We start from the raw sequence: 26,571 nt of genomic DNA, 5'->3' as shown, positions 1-26,571 counted from the left end.
TAGTATTTTAATTTCCAAATAGCATGTCAAATACTGCCATATAAGTACAGGGATTCATTTGCAACCTAAAAATATTCATAGGACTATAGTTAGTTGTTAATGTAGATACTGCTAAGGTGCCCTGGTGTCACTGCCCATTAGCATTGGACTGCCAACTGCAAGGTCAGCAGTTCAAACCCACCAACTGCTCTCCAAAAGAAATAAGGCCATTTACTCCCGTCAAGATTTACAGCTTTAGAAACCTATAGGGTTGGAGTCAAATTGATACTAGTGGGTTTGCTGTTGGTTTGATGGTCTTTGTTAAATGGTCTGAATAGACATTCCATTTTAAATTAAAGCTTAAACCAAATTCATTGCCATGGAGTCAATTCTGACTCACAGCTTTTTAACTCCATTCAAAAGGGTTGATAATTTACTGTGCAGCTCTTTCCATACCTCTACAAAATTGTGCTTTCCAGACAAGTGAACACGAGTCCACTGAGATAAGCTTAAAAAGCACAAAGGGCATAAGGGAAAAGTCACTAAATGCATACATTTCCAGGTGTGTCCAGGCACTCTGGCAGGGGTCAGACCCAATCCAGGGATGCATATGGCAGTCAATTGAAAGAGAAGGGAAAAGATAAAAAAGGGGGGCGAGGGGATTCAGGCAGTCAGGGAACAGGTATTAACCCACCCACAGGGAGGGTACTGTTTATAACGCCACAGGAAAGGGAGAGCAGGACCAAACCTCAACCTTTTATTCCAAGCCTGAGGGTAACATAACAGAATGAAGCAGCAAACTACCACAGAGGTCTGCAGGGTTGACCCAAACCCCAGCTATGTGAACCTTCTCCCCAGAAGACTGCACTACAGAGGACAGCACGGAAGATACAGCCAGGGGAGAGTGGCGGGTCTGCTCAGATCACATGGGCGCAAACTAAGACAGAGGAAAGAGGAAGAGAATGAAAGAGGGGGTGGTTGGGGAGAGAAAGAGGAAGAACATGAACCACATCTTGGCCGACCAAGTCTCAAGGACAGGATGGCATTCCTGCTTGGACTAGCCAATGGACCGAGAGGACTGTTGGGCTGGCCCCACTACGAGACACGGCATCCCCTCACTGACCCACGGTGCTTTGGGGACTGCACTGGAGAGACAGTGCGAGAATAGTGCCTGGTTTGGACCCTCCCCCCCTCACTGGGGCAAAACATGAAGGGAGTGCAACAGAGCAGCAAGGGGAGCAAAGCAGGGTGACTCCTGAGGAATCCTGAAAATAGACTTCAGACTCGGGGGGCAGGATTGACAACTCATCAGACCTGATCAGAAAGCATTCATAAGGGTCAGTAGACAGGCCTGGAAATACTTATAGGTTTCTCTCTCTCTCTCTTTTGCTAGGTCTGTCTATATGATAGGCAAGATAAACAATCCTGAGGAGAAAACAATGGGACCCATGGCTCTGGGGGGAAATGGGAGCAGGAGGAGGAGGACTGGGGAGTCAACAAACTCGGGGACAAGGGAACAAGAACAGATCTAAAATTGATGGTGAGTAGGGTGCAGAATGCCTGGTGGGTTTCAATCAAGTGCAATGTAGATGAGAGTTATGACTGAGAGCCTAAGGATAGTGGGACAGGAGGAAAGTAAAAGGAAATAGAGGAAAGAATTAGGATGCAAAAGACATATATAGAGGTATAAATATAGGCATGTATATATGTAAATATATTAATATATAAGATAAGGATATAGGTCTATGTACATATATTTATAAATTAAGGTATCAGATGGACATTGGACCTTTACTCAAGTTCTCCCTCAACACAAGAACTCTGTTTTAATAACTTGGCATCCTGTGATGCTCACCTGCCCAACATGATCGCTGAAGACAAAATGGGTATATAAGCTAATGTGGTGAAGAAAGCTCATGGTACCTGGCTACTACAAGATATAGCTATTACAAGATATACCATCCAGGGTCTTAAAGGACTGAAGTTAAACAAGTGGACATCTAGCAAGGAAGACACAAAGCCCACATGGAAGAAGCACACCAGCCCGTGTGATCATGAAGTGTTGACGGGATCAGGTATCAGAAGATCCCAAACGAACAATCATATTGATGCAAATGAGGAGGGTTGAAGTGAAGACCCAAGACCCATCTGTAGAAAACTGGACATCCCCTTACAGAAGGGTCACAGGAAGGAATGAGTCAGCCAGGTGTGATATAGCACAGGCAAAACACACATTCCTCGAAGTTCTTTGATTATCCCCCCCCCCACCTCTCCCTCCTGACTATCATGATCCCAGTTCTACCTTACAAATCTGGCTAGCCCCGAGCACGGGCACGGGTACAGATTAAGAGCTCTGGACACATGGAATCCTGGATGAGCCCCTCAAGAACGGTGATGGAAGAAGTGATACCATGAGAGTAGGCAAAGGTGGGAGAAGGGATGAACCAATCGCAATGATCAATGTACCACCCTCCTCCCCCGTCCCGAGGGGGACAAACAACAGAAATGTGGTAAAGGGCGATAGCAGACAGTGTAAGATTTGAAAATAACAATTATTTGTAATTTATCAAGGGTTCACCAGGGTGGAAAGGTGGGTGACGGAGGGAGGGAAAAAAGAGGAGCTGATACCAAGAGCTCCAGTAGAAAGAAAATGCTTTGAAAATGATGAAGGCAATATGTGAACAAATGTGTTTAATACAATTGATGTATACATTGTTATAAGAACTGTATCAGCCCTCAATAAAATGCTTTAAAAAACTGTGCTTTCCAGTGAACTTTTAAAGCCAACTTCTAGCTTCCAATGTGACGAAAGCATAAAATGTCACTGTAGAGTGCACTTTAACATTATACTCTGCCTCTAAAAAAGAAATACTTGCGCATTTGTGTGTTTTATTATTATTTATGTATTTTTCTTTTTCTTGCTCCCTGTTAAGGGTGATGAAGTCATAGCATGAAATGCATAATGTGTTTCATGAGTGGAGAATACCTGGACCCTCACAATTCTGTTTACATAATGGTTATTCATACATACAAAAATGTGTACTACAAATCATTCCAGTAAATTAATTCTAACTCTCCAGAGAAGAACACCAGTTTGTGGTAGGCATCAAATTTGTAACTAACATAATTATACCAAAATAAGAAAGCAATAAAGGTGTTTCAGTATGTTTGAGACAATGTAATTAAAAAATAATAGAATTTTTCCACAAATATTTAAAAACTCTCATCTCATGTACATAATATCTGAAGGAGCTGCTAAAGTTTGTTAAAAAAAACCCATCATCTTTTATTCCATTTTCTACAGACCTTTTGCAAGGACCCTTATATATACTCAGAAAATTCATGTCTTGCAACATACCACAAATTTGAAAAGCAGACAATCTGGGTCAGGGGCATGTACTTGTAGATTTCTTGTGCCTTGTTTCTGAATTCATCAACTAGAGCAAGGCTCTTCTAGCTCTGGTGTGTGAACAAATTGCCTGAGAGGCCCAATAAAAATCCAAACTCTGATTCGGAATTATGGATCTTCAAAATGGTGTGACAGAATAAAAGTTGGGTTTTGCTTGTAGCACTGGGTTTGGGGGGAAGATTATTACATAGAGATAGATAAAATGGAATAAAAGCAAGCGTTAGAACCATTCAGAAGTGTATGTTCCTACCCATGACCGTATTATATTGTTTTTATTTTCTCCTGAGTTTTTATCCAGCATCCACTCATGGCAACCTTAATAGAATGAAATCTTTCCCTGGTGCAGTGCCAGTCTGTCAGATTTCAATGCTTTAGAGATTTGTGTGTTGACATGATACAGTTGCTATGTCACTGGTATTTTAAATGCCAGTAGGAAACCACTGGTGCACTGTTTTCCATGGAACTTCCAGACTAAGACTAGGAGGAAAGGCCTAACGATCTACTTCTGGTAACTAATCATCACTCATCATACATGTGCTTATTTTACATTTATGTTTTATCTCTTTCACCTTGGGAAGGGCGGGGACTCTGCTTTATACATTTTTTTAATCTCTTCCAGTACATAATAAAATATTTTTGTTATGGGCAGATGTATTTAAAATTAATATTATCAGTTAGGAGAACTGAGTTTTAGACTTGGTTCTTCTGCCTCTATGCTAAATCATAATAATTCGAGTTCAACTGTTCAAGTTCTTTAATCATTAAACTGAAAGTATTTCAGTGCTATTGGATTCCTTCCAACTCAAAGTTTTAGGTTTTAATGGTCTATATAAGAATAATGCATTAAATCAGGTAGTTGTTTTTTGAGTTTTCTTTTCCATTAAATTTTTACACATCTTTCTTTTTTTTTTAATCATTTTACTGGAGGCTCATACAACTATTATCACAATTCATCCATTCATCCATGTCAAGCACATTTGTATATTTGTTACCCTTATCATTCTCAAAACATTTGCTTTCTACTTGAGCCCTTGGTATCAGCTCATTGTCCCCTCCCCTCATGAACCCTTGATAATTTATAAATTATTTTGTCACGTCTTACACTGTCCAAGGTCTCCCTTCACCCACTTTTCTGTTGTCCATCCCCCAGGGAGGAGGTTATATGTAAAAATCCTTGTAATTGGTTTCCCCTTTCTATCCCACCTTCCCGGTATCACCACTCTTACCACTGGTCCTGAAGGGATCATTTGCCTTGGATTCCCTGTGATTCCAGTTCCTATCTGTACTGGTCTCCATCCTCTGGTCTACCTGAATTTGTCATGTAGAATTGGGATCATGATAGTGGGGGAGGGAAGCATTTAAGAACTAGAAGAAAGTTGTATGTTTCATTGGTACTATCCTGCACCCTGACTGGGTCTCCTCCCCGTGACCCTTCTGTAAGGGGATGTCCAGCTGCCTACAAATGGGCTTTGGGTCCCCACTAACCCTCATTTACAATGATAAGATTTTTTGTTCTTTGAAGCCTGATACCTCATCCCTTCGACACCTCGTGATCACACAAGCTGGTGTGCTTCTTCTATGTGGACACATCTTTCAATCCTTCATGTATGTACAATGTTTATTCAGGAAGTTAGTAACACAAAAACTCACTAAATCTTCTAATTCTCTTATTCTTAAGTAGGGTTAAAAGTAATATGGCTATACAGTGAAATAAAGTGCACAAAAGAACATAAAGATTCCTTTTTAGCACCATATACAAGGTTAAGTCAAAAAGTCTTGCTCTAGGCTTCCCGGTGATATAGCAGCTAGGCATTTGACTGCTATCTGCAAGGTTTAGAGACTGAAATGACCTACTGGTCCTTGGGAAAAAGATGAGGCTTTCTATTTCTGCGAAGTTAAAGTCTCAGAAACCCACGGGGAAGTTTTATCCTGTCCTACAGGGTCTATGAGTTGGCATGGACTTGATGGCAGTGAACTTGAGGTTTTTAGTTTGCAGTCTAGGGTCCCAGTTCATGGGTTTATTCTAAACAAAAGCATTTAAACATGACTCTATGACTGCTGGCTGGCTGCCTATAAGTTCTTTCAGTAATACGCTTATTTTGCTCTCCTAAGGGTTTCTTAAAAAAAAAAATTCAATCACAAGAATGGCTCAGAAGGTTATAGGAGTCCAAAGAGGTAATCCTGACAGATTATCTTGAAAGTTACAGAATGGTCATCAAGGCTTATTAGGAAGAAAATTGAAAACTGGTGAGAAAAAGGCCAGGAAAGTTGTAGTAAGTAAATTTTTCCATCATGATAATGTATTTGCTTTTTTTGAAAAAAATTCTTTTTTCTTTTTTAGGGTGGTAAGAGGTGTCCTATGAGAATTTAAATTAGGAAACCTTACCTCAAAACCCCTACAGCCCTGATCCTGACACTTCATGATCTTTTTTTTTTGGTCCCAGAAACTCAAAGAATATTTAAAAGGAATACAATGTGGGTTTATCATGGATGTCCAAACTGCCATTTTCACATGGTTTAAATCAATGAATGCCGAACAAATTATTTGGGGGGAGAGTTAGAGATATGGAAATACTGTCTTCAGAAACATACAGCAGCAGATATAAGGTATTCTAAGAAATAAGTCTCATGTTTAAATATTTTTGTTTCCAAAAGGCTTCTAATTTTTAGCAATACTTTTTGACTTATCCTCATATAAAGAATGGGCTCCAAAAAAAGACTTCTAGCAGATAGTGAAGAATGAGCCATACATTAGCACCTTTATGAGAATGGCCAAATAAAAAGGGAATTCAGGGAAATAATTTTAAAATTATGAGAAATTTTATTCTGAAGCTACTATGAAATTATCCCTAACATAAACAATAATGTTTAGCACTTCTAATAGTGTCTAAATAAAGGTAAGCTCTTTAGGTTTCCCAAATATAGGATTTTACTAATGAAAAGCATATGATAATATATTGAAATAATTTTTCCTGTCTTACAAAATGTTATTATTCCATAAAAATGATTATAGTGGGTATTCTAAATTAAAAAAAAAACAATGTGTTGAAACACTAATGAGAAGTGGTTACGTTTACAGGCATATGATGCCTCCACACTTTCCTGGATGTCCCACCCAAGGGAGACAGACATGTAAAGACCTGGGCTCCCATTGAACAGAACACATTTGGCCTTTGAGCTAGCAAATGGGTAAAACATGCCAGGTCCTAACCTAATGGTAAGACAACCTGAAACATTCTTCTAATGCGAGGGATAATGAACCACCTGCTGAACTTAAGTTGGGGTAAAGGGAAGTAGTCACTGTGAGCAGTTTTTGACAATGAAAAAGAATGATAATTTTAAGGGTCTAAAGGAATCAACTGTGAAAACACTTGAAAGTCACTTTCACTCAATTACTTATTCACCATGTTTTGTTAATGCTTATTCAGAAAGTTAATAAAACAAAACGAACAACCCACAACCATTAGTACATAATTTGAAGCTACAGAGTAAACATTAAAAGTTACCCAATTCCCTCTACTCAAACACTCCCTCAATGCATGAATACCTTCTTTTATTAAATTGGAACTCTATGATGCTCACTCTCTAGACACAATGGCTGGAGCAAAAGTGGGTGAACAAGTAAATGTGGTGAAGAAAGCTGATGGTGCCCGGCTATCAAAAGAGATAGTGACTGGGGTCTTAAAGGCTTGAAGATAAACAAGCGGCCATCTAGCTCAGAAGAAACAAAGTCCACATGGAAGAACACACCAGCCTGTGTGATCGAGTGGTCCCGAAGGGATCAGTTACCAGGCATCAAAGAACAAAAAATCGTATCATTGACTGCACACCTCCATGATAGGATCGCTGAAGACAAATGGGTGCATAAGCAAATGTGGTGAAGAAAGCTGATGGTGCCCGGCTATCAAAAGAGATAGTGTCTGGGGTCTTAAAGGCTTGAAGGTGAATAAGCGGCCATCTAGCTCAGAAGCAATAAAGCCCACATGGAAGAAGCACACCGGCCAGTGCGATCACGAGGTGCCAAGGGACCAGGTACAAGGCATCATGCAAAAAAAAAAAAAAGATATAAGTGTGTGTATGTATGTATGTGTATATGTATATATATGTATATGTATATATACCACATTAAATGAAGGGGGAAGTGCAGAGTGGAGACCCAAGACCCAAGTGTTGGCCAATGGAGATCCCCTCATAGAGGGGTTTAGGAGAGGAGATGGGTTAATTAGGGTGTGAGGTAGTATCGATGAAGAACACAGCTTTCCCCCAGATCCTGGATGCTTCCTCTCCCCAACTACCATGATCCGAATTCTACCTTGCAGGGCTGGATAGGGCAGAGACTGTACACTGGTACATATGAGGGCTGGAGGTACAGGGAATCCAGGGTGGATGATACCTTCAGGACCAAGGGTGTGAGGGGCAATGCTGGGAGAGTGGAGGGTGAGTGGGTTGGAAAGGGGGAACTGATTACAAGGATCCACATGTGACCTCTTCCCTGGGAGAGGGACAGCAGAGAAGGGGGGGAAGGGAGACTCCGGATAGGGCAAGATATGACAAAATAACGATGTATAAATTACCAAGGGCACATGAGGGAGGGGGGAAAGGGGAGGGAGGGGAAAAAAAAGAGGACCTGATGCAAGGGGCTTAAGTGGAGAGCAAATGCTTTGAGAATGATTGGGGCGGGGAATGTATGGATGTGCTTTATACAATTGATGTATGTATATGTATGGATTGTGATAAGAGTTGTATGAACCCCTAATAAAATGTAAAAAAAGAAAAAAAAGTCACCCAATTCATTCTCTCATTTCATATAAAACTGTGGCCTAAAAAGATTAAAAGGCCTGTTCAAGATTACTCAATGTATTTTCCAACATTACATTACAATTCCTATAGCTCGCACCAACTGCCAGTGATGGTCGTCACTGTGACACTACAAAGTAGAGCTACTTCCTTAGCGTGCAGAGACTGCCAATCTTTATGGGAGCAGACCACCTCATCTTTCTCCTGAGGAGGGGCTGGAGAGTTTCAGCAGATGACCTTCTGGCTAGACAGTAGCCCAATGCTTAATCCACTGCACAAGAGCACATTTTACATAGCTCAGTGCAATTTATACCACCTTTACTATTTTATGTCTACATTCAAAAACTATATGTAATTCTTTAGGATGGATCAGGAGTCCTGGTGGCACAGTGGTTACTTGTTGGGTTGCTAACCACCAGGTAAGCAACTGGATACCACCAATCCTAGAGGACAAAGTAGAGCTCCCTATAGGTTTCTACAACTAAATCTTTTAAAAAAAAACATTTTATTAGGGGCTCATACAACTCTTATCACAATCCATACATATACATACATCAATTGTATAAAGCACATCCACACATTCCCTGCCCCAATCATTCTCAGAGCATTTGCTCTACACTTAAGCCCTTTGCATCAGGTCCTCTTTTATTTTCCCCTCCCTACCCGCTCCCCCCGCAACTAAATCTTTACAGGAGTAGAAAGCCTCATCTTTCTCTCACGTCCATGCTGGTTGAACTACTGACCTTGTGGTTAGGAGCTCAATAAGTAACACAATGCGCCACCAGTGACCAAGTCATGGTATTTTCATTTGTTTCATATACATGAGAAAGGTGGACCATGAATAAGGAATACCGCAGAAGAATTGGTACCTTAGAATTAAGGTGTTGGCAGAGTATATTTAAATATACCACAGACTGCGAGAAAAATGAACAAATGTATCTTGGAAGAAGTATAGAAGATGAATGCTTCTTAGAAGTGGACATGGCTGGGTGCTTTACTCAATTGATGTATGGATAGAGTGTGATAAGAGTTGTTTGAGCCCCAATAAAATGATTCATTAAAAAAAAAAGAAGTGGACATGGCTAGGCAAACCATATATAAAGTATCAAATTTGGGAAAGTGAGGGTGAGCAAAAAAGAAGATCCTCCATAAGACAGACGGACACAGTGGCTTCAACAAAGGGCTCAGAAACAGCAACAACAGTGCTTCCTCCTGTTGTACACAGGGCTTTTATGAGTTGGAGCTGACCAGACGGCACCTAACACAACAACCTGTTAAAAATGGAGTCACTGAATTGGATATTTTAAGAAAAAGCTACTGCTCAGATTATGTGGCTATGCAAAAAAAGTGTTTTAAAAATATATATTAATAAATTTATCCTTTTCAAATTCATGATAGAAGACAATTTGAACTCCAGAAAAAAGCAATTCCTTATACATGCCAAAGATAAATACTGTTAATAGTTTGTTACCTCTCTCCTAACAACCCCCAACATATGATATGGTTTAGACTAGTGGTTCAGCTTATTATTTTTTCTAATCCTGCCAACAGGTTTTTGTTAGCATGTTTTTTGTTTTTTTAAAATAACAATTTTATTAGCACTTCCTCCACATGTCATACAATTCAATAATTCAATCATATCAAGAAGGTTGTACAATTGTCACCATATTCAACTTCAGAACATTTTCTTCTTCCTAGTAGTCACTGCCATTCATGTAATTATTTTTTCCACCAATTGTGGCCAAAACATACACAGCAGAGCATTCTCCAATTCCACAACTTTTACTTGTATAAACCAGTGTCACTGATTATACTTTTCATGTTGTACAACCATAATTTATATTTCCCCCCAAATTATTAAACCACCATTGGCATAAACTCAAAGTTCCCTAGCAACAACTCTTTCCTCTTCACCTATGGTAACCACTGGTCAAGTCTGGTCCGTCCCCACAAGCCACCCCACCACATGGCCAAATCACTTTCTAAGTGGGTCGTTTATACATAATCAACAATCAGTTCTAGGGCTCCCTCCCCCTTCCTGCATTTATTGTTTGCTCCCCAAATCCCTTTACCCTCCTTATCTCCCATTCCCACATCCCCGATAAGCTGTTGCATCAGTTATCAGAATCGACTCCAAGTTTCACAAACTGGGAAACCCAACAGAAACAATAAAAAAACAAAATAAAAAGGCAAGGGTAAAATAATAATAATATAAAGATAAAAATACAAATAATGAGTAAAAAAGACCACCCTTCAGTATTTAAAAAAACCCTTCTTTAAAAAACAAGGGAAGAAATTTTTGTCATGGAACAAGCAAAATACTTGAGTCTAGAACAAATTCAGGTTGGATCAAGAGGGAGGTCAACTGACCAAGTATCAAGTTCGATGCAACACAATCAAGTTTACAGTCATCTCTGTCTGACAGCAAGCTGTTTGAGTCCCTTGTCAGGGGCTAGCAGAGTTCTGCCAGAGGCTTAATCAGACTAGATACTATGCAAATGGATTTTTGACCACCGCTGTCTTCCACAGCCTCCCACAAATTGGGTGTTCACAATAAGTTCTGCTCTTTTCCCTTCATCATATTTGGATTTTGTTATTGTCGTCTTTGGATCACACAAGCTTCTTCCATGTGGACTTACTTGACTTTAGCATAATTTCGATATTTCTACTGGCAGTTAACATAAACCCAAGACAAGCTGACATAGCCATTATGAAAGTTATTTATTATGAAGATCTTTTATGATCACACACATTCAAGTAGGGAATAAAATGGCAAAGAAAATAGCAAAGAAATGGGAGAGTGCAATGAGGGGGCAGGGAGGTGGTGCTGACCAACCAAAGGACAGGGGAGAAATAAGTGATCCAAAATCAGTAGCAAGGAGGGTGTAAATGACCTGGTAAGGAGTCAGCAAGGGCAAGGTAACCGAGAGAAATTACTGAAACCCAAATGAAGGCTGAGCATGATAGTGGGACAAGAGGAAAGCAAAAGGAAATAGAGGAAAGAAGTAGGTGACAAAGGGTATTTATAGAGGTCCAAAGATTGGAATGTACATATGTAAATATATTTATAAGAGTATAGGGAAACAGACCTATGTGCATATATTTATAGGTTTAGTATTAAGGCAGCAGATGGACATTGGGCCTCCACTCAAGCACTTACTCAATGCAAGAACACTTTGTTCTCATAAATTGGCATTCCAAGATGCATACCTTCCCGACATGATTGCTGAAGAAAAATGTGTGCATAAGCAAACGTGTTGAAGAAAGCTGACAGTGCCCGGCTACCAAAAGATATAGATAGCATCTGGGGTCGTCAAAGCTTGAAGATAAACAAGAGGCCATCTAGCTGAGAACAAAGCCCACATGGAAGAAGCAAACGAGCCTGTCTGACCACAAGGTGCAGAAGGGACCAGTTATCACACATCAAAGAGCTAAAAACCGTATCATTGGGTGCCCACCTCCCTGATACGATCAATGAAGCCATACGTGTGCGTAAGCAAATGTGGTGAAGAAAGCAGATGGTGCCCAGCTATCAAAAGATAAAGCGTCTGGGGTCTTAAAGGCTCGAAGATAAACAAGTGGCCATATAGCTCAGAAGCAACAAAGCCCACATGGAAGAAACACACAAGCCTGTGTGACCACGAGCTGTCAAAGGGATCAGGTATCAAGAATAAAAAAAATCATATCATTGAAAATGTGGGTGAGTGCAAAGTGGAGACTCAAAGCCCAAGGGTAGCCAACCGGACACCCCTTGCTGAGGGGTTGTGGGGAGGAGATGAACCAGACAGGGTGCAGGGTAGCAACAATGAACCATATAACTTTGCGCTAGTTCTTAAATGCTTCCTCCCCCCACTATCATGATCCCAATACTACCTTGAAAATCTGGCTAGACAAGACGATGTACATTGGTACAGATAGCAACTGGAAACACAAGGAATCCAGGACAGATGTCTCCTCAAGATGCCTGGAGGGTGGAGAGAATGTGGAGTAGAAAGCGGGAACAGATTACAGGAATCTACATATAGCCTCCTCCCTGGGGGAGGGACACCGGAGAAGAGGGCAGGGGGAGATGTCAGACAGTGTAATATATGACAATAATATATGGATGAAGGGTTCATGGGCTGGGGGTGAGTGGGGAGGGAGAGGGAAAATGAGCAGCAGATATTAAGGGCTCAAGTAGAAGGCAAATGTTTTGAGAATGATGATGGAAACAAATGTACATATGTTCTTGACACAATGGATGTATGTATGGATTGTGATAAGGATTGTACGAGTCCCCAATAAAATGATTAAAAACAAAAGAAAATAGCAAAGAAAACTAGTGCATTCTAATTATCCATTCCCTCCAGTCTCTTCGGGGTCTCATCAACTGACTCCCCATCTTTTATTATATACTAGGCTAACACATCAGTTTCTATTGTATGCTTTGCTTCTCTCACAATAGGAATGCCATTTCACTGACAATTTGACCTCTCCACCACTCTAGAAAATCATGAGTATTAAATATACCACGACTGCCACAGAACAGCCTCAGTATATACTTAGTACTGTCACTTCACTTTTTATATATAGGGAGGAGATGAATTGTGTCTGTCTGTGTGTGTACAGACATTTTATGTGTATATGTTCTACCCACCCAATTGGACTCCAAGTTTTTCAAAGAGACGAGACCATTTTTTGGTCTTTCTATAAAGATTTATACAAGTCTTTCTGCAGGACACACACCAACTATACTAAAGTGTCCTTATTCCCTCTCTGTCTTAAGTTACTATCTTTCCCGTAGCTATTCACCCTGGATGACATGTAAACCACTTAGTTTACTCTAAGGCCTTGTGAAGGGACAACAGGCTCACAAGAAAGGAAAACCATCCAACTAAACCCGAAACAAATGGGATAAACGTTCACCACACACATTTAGTCCCAGTAGTCATGCAAACCTCCTTTTTCTGGTCAGACAACATTATTATTTGGGGTGATAATATAGAAATTTAGCAATAAATGGTAATAAATTGTTTATTTTCACAAAATATCTGACACCTGAGAACAAAAATGATGGGTACACACACACACACCACTTAATGTACTATTAATTGTATGGCCAGATCAATGCCAGGCCAGCTCCTAGCAGCAAGTGACCTTGAATCTCCCCCACCTGTGTGGGGCTGACCAGAGCTGGCTGACACAACTAGCAGCAAGTGGCCTTGAATCTCACACACACACACACCTGCAGAGCTGGCCAGAGCTGGCTATGTAACTTGTCAGCAGCTTTGCAAGTTTTTTTCTTTGTTTTACTCACGGCCGTTTTGCTCCCGGCCTGTTTTGTTCACGGCCCATTTGGCTCAGTGCCCACTTGGTTCTTGGCCCGCTGCTCTGTAGCCGGCAAGAATACACCCGGAACCAGGAAGACACCTACATTCCAGAAACCCTGACATACCTGTATCTCCCAATCCATGACTACTTTACCTTATATGGACTCAAAACAGCCCAGTCACATGTTCTCTGGCCATATAAGCACCACCCCTATAGCCTGGGTTGCGAGTCCCCCGGCCCAGACACTGTGGACCCGTGGGACTTCGCCCAGGCTGAGCTTTTCTCTCCAATAAAGCCTGTTTGCTCTAATTCGACTGATTTGGTCTCTGGCTTCTCTTGACTACCTTACATTAATTATATATTGTCTACTGCCTCATCCATCAAATAAAGTATTCTTTTTATAATATGGGCTTTTCATCAGAAAGAAGGTTAGGAAACTTCAGTGAAGCAGAAACTTCCAGATATGTAAAGAGATAAATTTCTTATACATATCAAAGATTTTTTTAAAGATAAAGAATTAAAAAATATGATGAAAATAATGCACTTGGTTTTAAGCATCAACAATTTAAAAATGAGATGGTGGCTTTTCTATAACAGCAGGTTAATGATAACAGAGTTAATGTTCCTGAGACATCATAACTGAACAACATGCTAAGGATAGAATTTGGGGGGTTAATGGCTTATAAAGAGTTGAAATCCTTGGCTGTAAATTTGTAGATATATGTTTTAAAGTCTCAAGAGGTAAGAAAACATGGTTTCTAGTATATAAAGTATATAAATACTCGTTTAATTTTCCTTCTTGTCTTGCATTGCAATTCTCTTGAACAAGGCAATTTCAGCTCCCTAGATGCTACCATTAGTACAACTTTATTATTGGCATTAAAAGATGCTTTTTAAAAATGCCAACATCTTTAAAGGTAAAGGACATGACAGCTATTTTTTCAAGTTAAATGAAAATGATATGGAAGCATTTATCCAGGAAGAGAGACGAATATCAGTACTGTTAAGTAGAAACATGTTAAGTATTTTTAGTAGAGAAGCAGGTGAAATGACCATTGTCTAAAATTAAATATCAACTACTGCCAAAGATGACGAAATTGAGTAGTGATACCACATTCTGCAGTGTGAAATTTAATAAAAATATTCAATTAAGCTGCAAGGTAGAAAAAAGTAAGAAGGATCAGCAGCTGATATGGGTGATCACACGATGGGAATTTGCAAGACCAATGACTTACTCATTGGAAATACCTTTTTTCACCAACATAAAACAGTCATGTGGATTTTGCTGGATGGAGAACACAGGTATAAAATCAACTGGATGTCTAAAAAGAGAAAGTAGAGAAGCTCAATATCATTAATCAGAACAAAGGCAGGGACCAACACCAGAATCGGCCATTAATTGCTCATATGCAAGTTCAGGTTGAAGCTCAAGAAAATGAAAGTAAGTCCATTATAGCCAATATATGACCTTGAGTATATCCCACTTGAATTTAGTGATGATGACAAGAATAAATTTGATACACTAAACACTAATGCTTCAAGACCAGATTAGTTGTGGGATAACATCAAGGACTTCATGCATGAAGAATGTGAAAGGCCATTAAAAACACAGGATGAAAAAAAAGACCAAAGTGGATGTCAGAAGAAACTCTGAAACTTATTTTTAAATGCATAGTTGAAGCGAAAGGAAGAAATGGCAATATAAAGGAGCTGAATAGATGAGAGCTTGAGAAGACAAAGCATTATAACAAAATCTAAAGAGGTGTGAAGTTAGACCCAAAAGGAAGAAGGTGGTGGACATTTCCTATGCTGAAGGAACTAGGAAAAAAAGTGAAGCCTTGAATGATAAAATGATTCCATACTTACCAGCTGTCTCATTATCTCACATTTAGCATTTACAATAATAAAAGATCTATCAACAGCTTATTTTGCACATTAATAATCCAAGTCTGGAAATAATAGATGCCAAAGTGGAAAGAAAGACTAATACTGGCTGTGGTCAAGGTTATGTACCAACCTGGATGGCACTGATTCTCAGGGGTATGGCTGGCACATCATAATTTAGTCATCCTTCATTTTGTGATCTGATGCTGTCACGCTCACTTTTGCAAAATGGCAATTTTTGCACACTGACCTGGTCTTCAAAAACTAATCATACTAATACAGTAAGGAGTGGGGGTACTGAAGGATTCTGCGGGTAAGGTACTGAATGAAGCAGGAAGCATCGAAAGAAGATGGGAGGTTATACAGAGTCACTGCATCCAAGTGGAACCACATGGGAGTGGCAGATGATGGAGAGCAGATGAAAATGAATGAAGAAGTTCAAGCTGTAATCTGTGAAAGTACAGCCAGAATGCTCCTTAGAAGTAGGGATGGTGAGGATTCATCTCACATACTTTGGGAATAAAGAAGGTTATCATGCTTGGTAGAGAGCCAGCATGAAAAAAAAAAAGACTCTCAAAGAGATGAATTGAAAAAAAAAAACACAGATGAATTGATACAGTGGCTACAACAATGGGCTCATACATACTAAAGATTGTGAAGCAAGGTAATGTTTCTTTCATTGTACACAGTGACACTATGATTCTGAATTGACTCAATGGCACTGAACACAAGGAAGAAATAGGGGAATCTAAGATTTTTGTTTCCTGGTCTAAGCCTAAGGACCCTGTTATTTGCTGCCAATATTTTAGTATGTACAATGGGCCTTTATCATCAATTCTTATTTTGTTGGTTTATTTTTTGGTCAGGTTGGTTCTTTTAAAGTTGCCTTCTGTTGAACAGTGTGCTTTTCAAAGGAAGTATGATGATCCATGTTAAATAATTTTGCAATGAATGAATTATTTTTAAAGTTCTTTTCAAATTGCTGATAAATTAAATAAAGAGTAATGGCAGGGTCAAGGAATTTGCCTTAATCCTTTTTCTGAACACAACTACTTTTGTCACTGCTTTAACAGCACGCACTGATGAAATGCTATTTGCTTTGCTATCAAATACATATACCCAAGAAGTATTTACTTAACACATATCGAAGAAGTATTTACTTAATACATATCGAAAAAGTATTTGCTTTTAAGAATAAGTACCAATACATACCAGGGAATTCGACACATGGTTGAAAAATGATAATGAAATTGTACAACACCATGACATGGATGAGTGTGGAGGGCATTATTCTGTTGTCCTGAGTGAAGTTAGTCTATCATGCAACAATACTGTATGAAACCAATGTTGTTAAAAAAATAAAAAAATCAAGAAAAAGTTTTCCATACCAGAAGAAATAGGCTTTACCGGTTACCAGGGGTGGGAGGGGCGAAGAAGGAAGGGAAAGAGGGTATCAGGTGTTACTTCGGAGAAGGAAAAGCTAATATCCCACAAGGAGGAGTGGGCCGGGCAAACTATTAAGAGCTGTTTACGTTGTTGAATGCAAAAATGGTATCTAATATGCAAACCCGACCAAATTCACATAAAGTTAAAGAAAACAAAAACGAGTCCAGTGGCTGTATGAGAGGAGAGCTTCTGAAGTCCATCTCCTTGGATGTCAGAATAGGCTGTCTACTACCAACAAGGTTTTTTCTGCTGTAAGAGCTTGTGATCGTTGTCCACTTTGCTAGACTCAGGTTCACATTTTTCACAGCAGTGCTTTTCCCAATTACTCTTTGCACACTGGGATATCAGAGCTATTGTTAAGGAGATCATTAAAAATGACAGATCAAGTTCTTATACCTGACTAAGTTCTGAGTGCAAATTAGGTGCTCTGGGACATATGAAGGTTAAGTCAAAAAATACTGCTACTAAACAGAAACCTTTAATAAACAAAAATCTCAAAATGTGAAGCTGTTGTTTCTCAACATATGCTCCACCTAGGTATATAAACTTCTGAAGGTAATGGTTACACCTGTCTAATTCTTAAACTAAGGAATTCTGTGTCCTACAATTTACACATCACAACAGCAGCTTTGGTATCCTTGAGGGACTTAAATCATTTAGAGTTTTTTGAACAAAAAGAAGTCTGAAGGGTCCGAAGTATGGATTTGGGATGATTTTGTATGTTTTTCCAGTTGTACTGTGATAGGACAGCCTTTGCTACATTCAAAAAATGACTATTTGCATTGTCGTAATGGGATAAAAAAAACTCTCTGTGCAACTTTCCTGCCCTTTTTCTCATCAATGTAGCTCTGGGTTCTCTTCAAACGTGTTCCTCAGACGTTCTTCTTCATGGTTGTTCTGTGTACTTTGAGGAAATCTATCAAGATTAATTCTTCAGAATAAAACCAACAGTCTCCATAATAGTCTCCGCTGATTGTGCTGCCTTAAATTTGACGGGCTCTGCAGATCCTCTCCCTCCAAATGTTTCAACAGAACCCTTTTGGTGACGGTTCCCTACTGAGACTAAGACTAGTGCAGTACTGAGAGAACCTGTCTGCAGCCATCCACCGATCGCAGTTGTGTTTAAACACATTCTGTTTGGACCGAGCTCTACAGCAACACTGTTGGATTTACCTTTGTACACAATTCTCTTTAGCATCACTCTGTTGGGGCCCAGGCAATTTATTAAACTTGGCCATAATCTGATCTGGTGGCTAAAACCTGACAAATGATAGTTTGACATTGTCGATGGAGTGTATCTAATATCTGCTTTCTTTTTTTCTAAATTGGGGCAACCCTTAAATTTTTATTTAGGCTTTACCTCCAAGAATATATATACTTTAAAGAAAATGTCTCATGTAGATTAAAGAAACAGCAAGGGTAAGAAAAGTGATATAGAAAATATCTTTTTTGCCCTTTTAAAAACCATCAACCATACTGTTTTTTTACTCAATTTTAAAATAGAAGAGATAATTTGAAAGCCTTAATACACTTAAGTTTTAGAAATCATCATGTATTATTGAGTGGTACTGTATATAGAGTACTATAGTGAACTTAATCAAATCCTGTAGCATTCATTGATACACCTAGTTCTTGCCTTAGTATAGTCAAAAAGAGGGAAAAAATGTAAGAAAATATAGCTAGCAAATATCTTCTTCAGCCTGGGAATTTTGATCTTCCCAAGGTCACTAATGATGTTATCTGAAATAGTACATCATGTTCATAAAATATCACAGACAGCTCACAGGAACCACACAGGACATCCTCAAACAGGTAAGAGCTGCTTTGCCCTCAACACCGATTCATTTAGAAAGTAGCTGGGGAGTCTACACTTCAAACACAGAAGCTGGTATATCTGGTTATCAGATTACAAGCACAACGCCAACATTATCAAAAAGACCATTTTTCCTAACATCTAATTTGTTACAGTGATGCTCTTATAACTAAGTTTTGAGTTTGATCTCATAAAAGATCAAAATATTTCAAAGTTGGAAACTAATTTTTGAAAGCCCAAGGTAGAAAAAACAAAATTATCAGTCTTATTTTTGCACCACCCTGGTTAATGTGTAAGAAAAGAGGCCTTTTGGCAGATATGAAGGAAAGATTTAAAAATGATTTTCTCCCTTCCTTGAAGCTATTTTGGAAAAAGCCCTGTGGTTCTTCTCAAGGACTAGCAGCATGCTATGTGGGGTAACATAAAGAACACGGCTTCTCTCTTCAAATGTCTAACGCTGAGAGTAAGTCATGGTTAAATTTATTTTCATACAAATTTTCTTATATGTCTATACCTTCTAGAATTTCAGAAGAGACAATAGCAACAACTAAAATCCAAGATTCTTGGATTTTGGGGCTATATTATGCTAATACCCAGGCCATGGGTATTATTTCTCCACTTACTGCCACAGCCTCTAAACAATTTTTTAAAAATTTTACTTTAAACAAGGTGTGGGAAGGTAACCAAAGAATTTTATATCACATGAAACAGCCTCCCCTGGATTTTTTTGCCTTACAAAATTAACTTTTATCCTGTGTTCTAGCTCAAATTCAAATACACTCGAATGTAGCAAAATGTCTCCAACCAATGTAGATATACGTTGAATGATAGAGTTATATTACGGGGAGCTTCGAATATATTGATACCTATAGAAAGAAAATCTGTTTACAAACGGTATAAAGTTGGTCTTTGATTCAGTCGCTGAACATTCTCCAATGTACCTATCTTCCCTTCAAGCTGTGGAAGACACATGAGAGTGAAGATGGCCTACAGATCAATCACTATCTGAACCCTAGTTGCATAAATGTTTCCCAGAGTCGGTTCAACAAAAGCCCTGTCTGTTGCACATAGATAGGCATGCTCCCCAGGGTCAAGTCACAAACTTATTTTCCTGGGATGACTCTGGCCTTGGGCTAGCTACTGTCTCATGTTATGATGCTGTAGGCAATAATAATTTCTTTTCCGATAAAGAACAAAAATTATAGAACTACTTTTTAAAAAAATGCCAGAGAATTAGAGAATGGATGAAGACATACCACCTTATGCCCTCAGGGCAATGTATTTTGGGAAGAGCACTCAAATCCTCAGCGGAGAGCGGACAGCTGCTTCCTGCATGCCCAGGCATCTCTTTTAGGGAACCTTTTTCTTGTACTCAACAGGTAGGAAACATTGGGGCTTCAGGTAATCCATTTTCTTATAACCAAAATTATGTCCCCGCGATTGTCTTTCTGAGAGAAGTAATGTATGATGTTGGAAAAATGTGCTTCATTTGACAAAAATATGTTTATGTGCAACTTTTCAAGAACATAGCTCTTGTACTAAGGCAAGGAACATCTGTATTTACAACACAGATCTGAAACACCTACATGTTTTTCTATATAACAGAGGGTGTTTGTCTTGGCTGAGACAATGTTTTAACTTGGTATTTGAGTAGGAATTTATAAATAGGTCATTCTTGATATTTTAGCCATTTAGACATTAGTTTTGTTTTAGGGAAAACAGTGAAGTATAACAGCATAAAAAAATCACTCTAATCTTTGCACATGCACACAACATTACCATTGGTAGTCTTCTTTAATTCAGTTTTCAGTTTTTCTTGGTCTTCTACTAGTTTTTTATTTTCCACTTCCAACATTGGTCGCTCTCCCTTGCCATAGTTTTTCATAACCTATCACAAGCAAAGAACAACTAAGGAAGTAGGAAGAAGTAAGCTTAACATGCATTAGCCAGGCATTCTTACAGGAAACGAGCCAGAGAAGCCATTTTAAATGACTAGTTATTCTTTACTTCTTTGTCCCTTTTAGTATTTTACCCGTCTGCAATGTACTTTTGTGATCGGCAGCTTCACATTTGGAAACACGTACAGAAGGCTCACCCTTCCGACAGCTGAAATCTCCTCCAAGGCTGGACTACCATGAAACTGATAATTGCTAAATCATTTAGGCAGAGAATGTGAATCTCTTTTCTTACATTAAGTATATAGTGACTATCTAAGGAAAAATAAATCAGTCTCCAGGATGATAATAATTGGAAGTTCATTATTTTCAAACTGTTGACCTGTGCACTCAGACGATTTTCATATTGACCAACTCCTAAGAGAGTTTAACCTTTTCAGGTGGAGACAGCTAAGTGGGAAACTATAGTGCCATTTCTGTTTGGAAAATTTTATACTAATTTCATTGGACAATCCCCAAATTATTTTTTCTTCAGTTAATCCTGTAGGATGTTTGTTATATTGTAATATCTGTTCTGGTTTCTAAAATACGTGTTTTCAATAAATTACTTTCAATTTTCTGGTTGCAGCTTATCTTTTCTAAGATCACTAAATCTACTGCTATCAAGTCAATTCCAACACAGTGACACTATGCAGGGCTTATGAAGCTTTGCCAGTCTTTCAGGGTGTGGACAGCCTCATCTTTCTACTGCCGTTCACAGTCCACTGCTTGCCCAAGAGTGCCACGAGAGCTCCTTTCTAGGCGAGAAAAAGGCCATCCCAACAGTGACGCAGTAAGAACAATGTAGAGTTGACATTCTGTTATCTGCAGGGAATGCAGCATTGCTAATACAAGGAAGAAGCTAGTCTACTATCACTAAGACATTTGGGAAAGGGTTTTAAGTGATCAAGAAAGATTAATTAGTGTTTAGAAAATGAAATATGTACACACTGGTATAGGTCAATTGACTAAAAAGAGTGACAGCTACTTCAGCTACTGGATACTGAGAGTTTTGATAATCCAGGTAAAAAAGCAACTCATATACATTTTACAAAGACAGAAATAAGAGAAGACTTTCTACTGCAGAGGGATTGCTTTTCTAATGTAAGTTGGTGTATATATAGCACACAAATTCCACAAAATTCTACTGAGAACTAACTTTATGCCAGTATTATATAATGTAAGGCACAATCATGGATAAATATATAAGCTAACCATGGTCTCTGTGCTCGGGTAACTTCAATCTAGTTATCTGAAGAATAAAGATAACAGCAGAAATCTATGACACAAGATCCAATCCTGTATTATCATGCAATAAGAGAGCTTAGGCAACTAAGAACAAATTCAAGGACTGATAGTTTTTAATCCCCTCCAAATTTTTATGAGAGAAAGTACATACTAATAGAAGTCTTACAACTTCCACAAACTGAAAACAAAATTTTTTTTAAAAAAGAGCAGGAACAAGAAAACATGAAATTGTTTTAAAGGTGTTGTCCACATTAGCAATTACTTGGTTGAATTCAGTTAAAAGAATCTCTAATAATTGCCCAAATTGGAATCATTGGGTCACAGGAATGTTTTCACTGACTGCTTAAATTATTAAGTCATTGACTTGGAAGAGTTGGCTTTGTGTTGGTCTTGTAAGTAGGCGTCATCCCTGCACCTATAAACTCGAATAAATGTATTATGTCTAACTTTAAGCTGGGGAAAGCCCAGCTGAAATTCAACAGGTACTAGTTGCAATCATTCAAATGCTCATTGGCCCACCTATCTTAACCCACATGAAAAATAATCTAAGAGGTAGCCACATTACTCGACTTATTTAAAAGTATTAAAATGAAAAGTTAATTGGTAATTCTAAACAAGTTTGCACTACACAACAGTGCCAAACATGTGACATACATACTGACAGAATTGTAGAGTGAAATACAGTTATCTAACAACGATGGGAAAAACCTCAAAACTCAAACTCACTGCCTTGGGGCCATTTCTCACTCGTTGGAAACTTACAGAACAGAGTAGAGCGGTCTGCCTGAGTCTCCAAGGAGGTAAATGTGTGCAGCACCACAATGCCTCATCTTCCTCTCACCGAGTGCCCAGTAGGTTCAAACTGCTGATCTTTTGGTTAGCAGCCCAATGTTTAACCCACCAAGTCTCCATAACAACAACAGGGCACTTTTATATCCTACTTTCAATAATGGATAAAATATCTAGACAGAAGATCAATAAAGAAGGAAAAGAGTCGAGCAAGACTATATCCCAACTAAACTCTAGAGCTACTAGATAAATAGGCGGGACACTACCTAACAACAGAATGCACAGTCTCCTCAGCACACCTGCAGGGGCTTACTTCCTGTTAGGACACACAGCAAATTATCAATAAACTAAAAGAGATTGAAACCATGTGACATATTATCACTGACACAACAGAATGAAGCTAGAAATCAGTAACAAGAGGAAAACTGAAAAATTCTCACATGAGGCAATATTTAAACAAACAAGGGATCAAAGAGAAATCACAGGTATGAGACCCTACTTTGAGATAAATGAAAATGAAAGCACAACTTGTGGGACGGAGGGAAGTGCATAGGGGTAAATGCCCACACCACAAGAAATAAACCAACAAACCATTCAAAGTAATCCCCTAAGAAGAGAAAATGACATCTAAAGTAGGGAGAAGGAAGGAAATGAGAAAAATTAAGAGCGGAGATAACCAAAATAGAGAATAATAAAACAGAAAATGAATAAAACAAAAAGTTGACGCTAAAAAGATCAGCAAAACTGAGGAATCTTTCATTTAATGTAAACCAAGAAATGAGGGAAGATGCAAGTTTCTTAGATCATAGATGAAAGTTGGACATTCCTACAAATCTTACATAGAAATTAAAAGGATTGTAATACTAAGAAATATATGGCAAAGAATTAAATCCGGACAAAATGAACAAATTCTTAAAAGTACACAAATTAATCAAAACTTACTCAAAAAAGAATCTCTCAACAAACTTGGGGAGACATAACATCAAAGTCAACAGGTATAAGACTGTTCATAAAGACAATGTTCTTTTTTTTAACCGTCAGGAGCTTTATTAGGGAAGTTCAAAGGTACAGGTTAGGATGAGAAGCGCTCAGGATTAACCCTGTTAACAAGCATTCACCATTGAAGCATGCAATTCTGTTAGCATCTTCTCCCACATCTCTTACCCAGATCCATCAGGAACGAGTCTTTTGTTGGGAGTTACAAAGTGCATGGCTAGAAGAGCCATAATTCAACAGTTTAACACACCAAAGACCTACAAAGGAGTTATTTAAAAGAAGGGGCCATATAACCCAATGTTCGTAAAGGGGAATTTCCTAGGTACTTTGGACCTCTCATTCAGATAGTATGAGCAAATCTATAGACAGTCCTACAAGAGTAAAAAGGGAACCTTACTGAAAATTCAAGTCAAGATGGGGGGAGGGAGCATGTATGTCTCAGAGGTGATTACATTACTCTTGGTGGGTAAAATGGGAAGAGCTGCCTCCCATTAGAGGAAAAAAAAATGCTTATCAATCTTTAGAACCCAAGGGGAGAATATGCCTGGTACCATGTTCCTAATTGGACCATTCTGATTTAATGTCTATCCAGCCCTTGGTGACCTAAGCCACGTGATATATACTACATCCTTCATAGGCCACACTAGAAGGATTCAATGTGGAGACCCAACTTGAATTTACTTCAAATTTACCTATAACAGACTTATAGAACCTATAACAGACCTTGCCCTTGGACTTGAGGCTGAAACACTCTAGTGAGAAGCAGCAGGTGACTGCTATCTCAAGGTTATGGAATGGCCTATCCCTTGCTTTGAGGGGGCCAATTAATGATGGCTCAGGACTATCATATACTTAGTATTTTAATGCCCACCATACTCTATTATCACATGTACTAATCTTATAAGCATGGTCCTGCCTTTACAAATGAGTGTTACTGAAAATTTGCCCTATCACCAACCCCCTCTATTTGTATAAATGGTTTCCTGTCACTTTAAGAGTTTAATCTGTGTAAGTCAACAATTCATGTACTGTAGTCTGAAGCCAGCCTATAATTGTATAATATCCCTTCTCAACAGTGTTTTAAATTCTATATTGGCTAAATTAATGACATTATCGATAGAATAATCTTATGCCAATGGGAGATTATTTATAATGGTTTGTATCATAAAATAACATTTCTAGAATGAACCAGATATATATATAGACCATAGACATATGAATGGATTTGGGGATTGCATTTTATTCTAGTCCCAATCTAAGAATAATTAGATCTATGACCTATACCTGCTTAATGCTTCTCCTTACAAAGAGACCACTGAAGATATGGGGCTTTAGCAAAGTGAGGTGGAGAAACCAGATAGTGCCTAACTATCAGAAAAAATAGTGTCTGAGGTCTTCAAGGCTTGTCTTCAAACAAGCAGCCACCTAAGTGAGGTATCAACTAAACCCAAATGGAAGAAGCACACCAACCTGTGTGATGCAAATACTGTAAATAATAAAACCTAAATACAAAGGAAGTAATGGTATCAAACCTTAAATTGTGACCATCTAGTTTGCAGAAGGTTATCAATGACTAGATAATTATTGATGACTGTAATGCAAAACGTTGGAAACAATGAGGAAAGAACAGTCATTGAAAATTATGTACTTGGTGAAATAAACACAGCTGGAAATTGCATGATAAAATTTTGTAAGACCAATGAATTGTTCTGAGCAAATACCCTTTTTCAATAGCACCAAAGACATACACAGGGACTTCTCCAGACGGAATACACAGAAATTAAACTGACTACATCTGTGGGAAGGCACTATGGAGAAGCTCAGTATCAGCAGCTAAAACCAGGTCAGGAGCTGACTGTGGAACACACAATCAACCGTGAATTTCTTATGTAAATTCGGCTGAAGAAAATCAAAACATGTCCACGAGAGCAAAAGTAGAACACTGAGTCTATCCCATGTGAATTTCAAAATCATCTAAGAACAGATGTGCTGCACTGAACACTAATGACAAACGACCTGATGAGCTGTGGGAAGACAAGAAGACCATCATTCACGAAGAAACCTAAAGGTCATTAAAAAGACAGGAGACTATGAAACCTGCACTTAATCTTAGAGCAGCTAAGGCAAATGGAAGAAATAATCAAGTCAAAAAGCTGAACAAAAAAATGTCAAAGGACACCTAGAAAAGAAAAAGTCAAATGTTATAATAAACTATGCAAAGATCTAGAGTTAGAAAACAAAAAAGGAAGAACCTATCTTAAATCAGCATATCTTAAGCTGAAAGAACTCAGGAAACAATTCGAGGCTTAAGTTGCAATTCTGATTCTGGGGGAGACTGAGTCAAGCAGGAAGCATCAAAAGAGCATGGAGAGAAGACAGTCACTGCGCCAAAGGAACGCGGCGACAGTAATCGCTTCCGGAGGCAGCATATGAGGAAGAACCAATGGTGCTGAAGGAAGAAGTTCAAGGTGCACCAGATGCATTATCCAAAAACTGGGCTGCAGGAATTGATGAAATACCAACTGAAACATTTCAACAAGCTGATGAAGTACTGGAAGCACTCACTTATCTACGCCAGCAAATTTGGAGGGCAGCTACTTGGCCAAGTGACTGGAAGAGATCCATATCTGTGCTCATTCCCAAGAATGGTGAACCAACAGAATGTTAAAACTACAGCACTATAGAACCATATCATTGGTATCACATACAAGTATTACTGTGCTGAAGATCATCCAACAAAAGTTGCAGCAATATGTTGACAGGGAGCTGCCAGAAATTCAGGCCAGATTCAGAAGAGGGCATGGAACAGGAGGACATTGATGATAGCAGATGGATCTAGGTTGAAAGCAGAGACTACCAGAAAGATCTACTTGTGGTTTCTTGACTATGCCAAGGCAGTTGACTGTATGGATCAAAACAAACTACAGATAACATTGAGAAGAACACTTCCTGGTGCTCCTGTGGAA

At 38.8% G+C, this 26,571-nt stretch overlaps 1 protein-coding gene across 2 annotated transcripts in view; it reads right to left on the bottom strand.

The window, feature by feature from the left end:
• BCAP29 (B cell receptor associated protein 29) overlaps positions 1–26,571 on the bottom strand; it is a 77,125-nt gene that overhangs the window by 27,551 nt on the left and 23,003 nt on the right. For both annotated transcript variants that reach the window (XM_075558547.1, XM_075558548.1), the window contains exon 6: positions 20,418–20,526. In XM_075558547.1, the coding sequence (XP_075414662.1) occupies positions 20,418–20,526 (109 nt within the window). The remainder of the gene's footprint in view (positions 1–20,417; positions 20,527–26,571) is intronic.

Source organism: Tenrec ecaudatus, chromosome 9 (assembly GCF_050624435.1).
Source record: "Tenrec ecaudatus isolate mTenEca1 chromosome 9, mTenEca1.hap1, whole genome shotgun sequence".
Lineage (NCBI taxonomy): Eukaryota > Metazoa > Chordata > Mammalia > Afrosoricida > Tenrecidae > Tenrec > Tenrec ecaudatus.
This window is presented reverse-complemented; position numbering and strand designations above follow the sequence as displayed.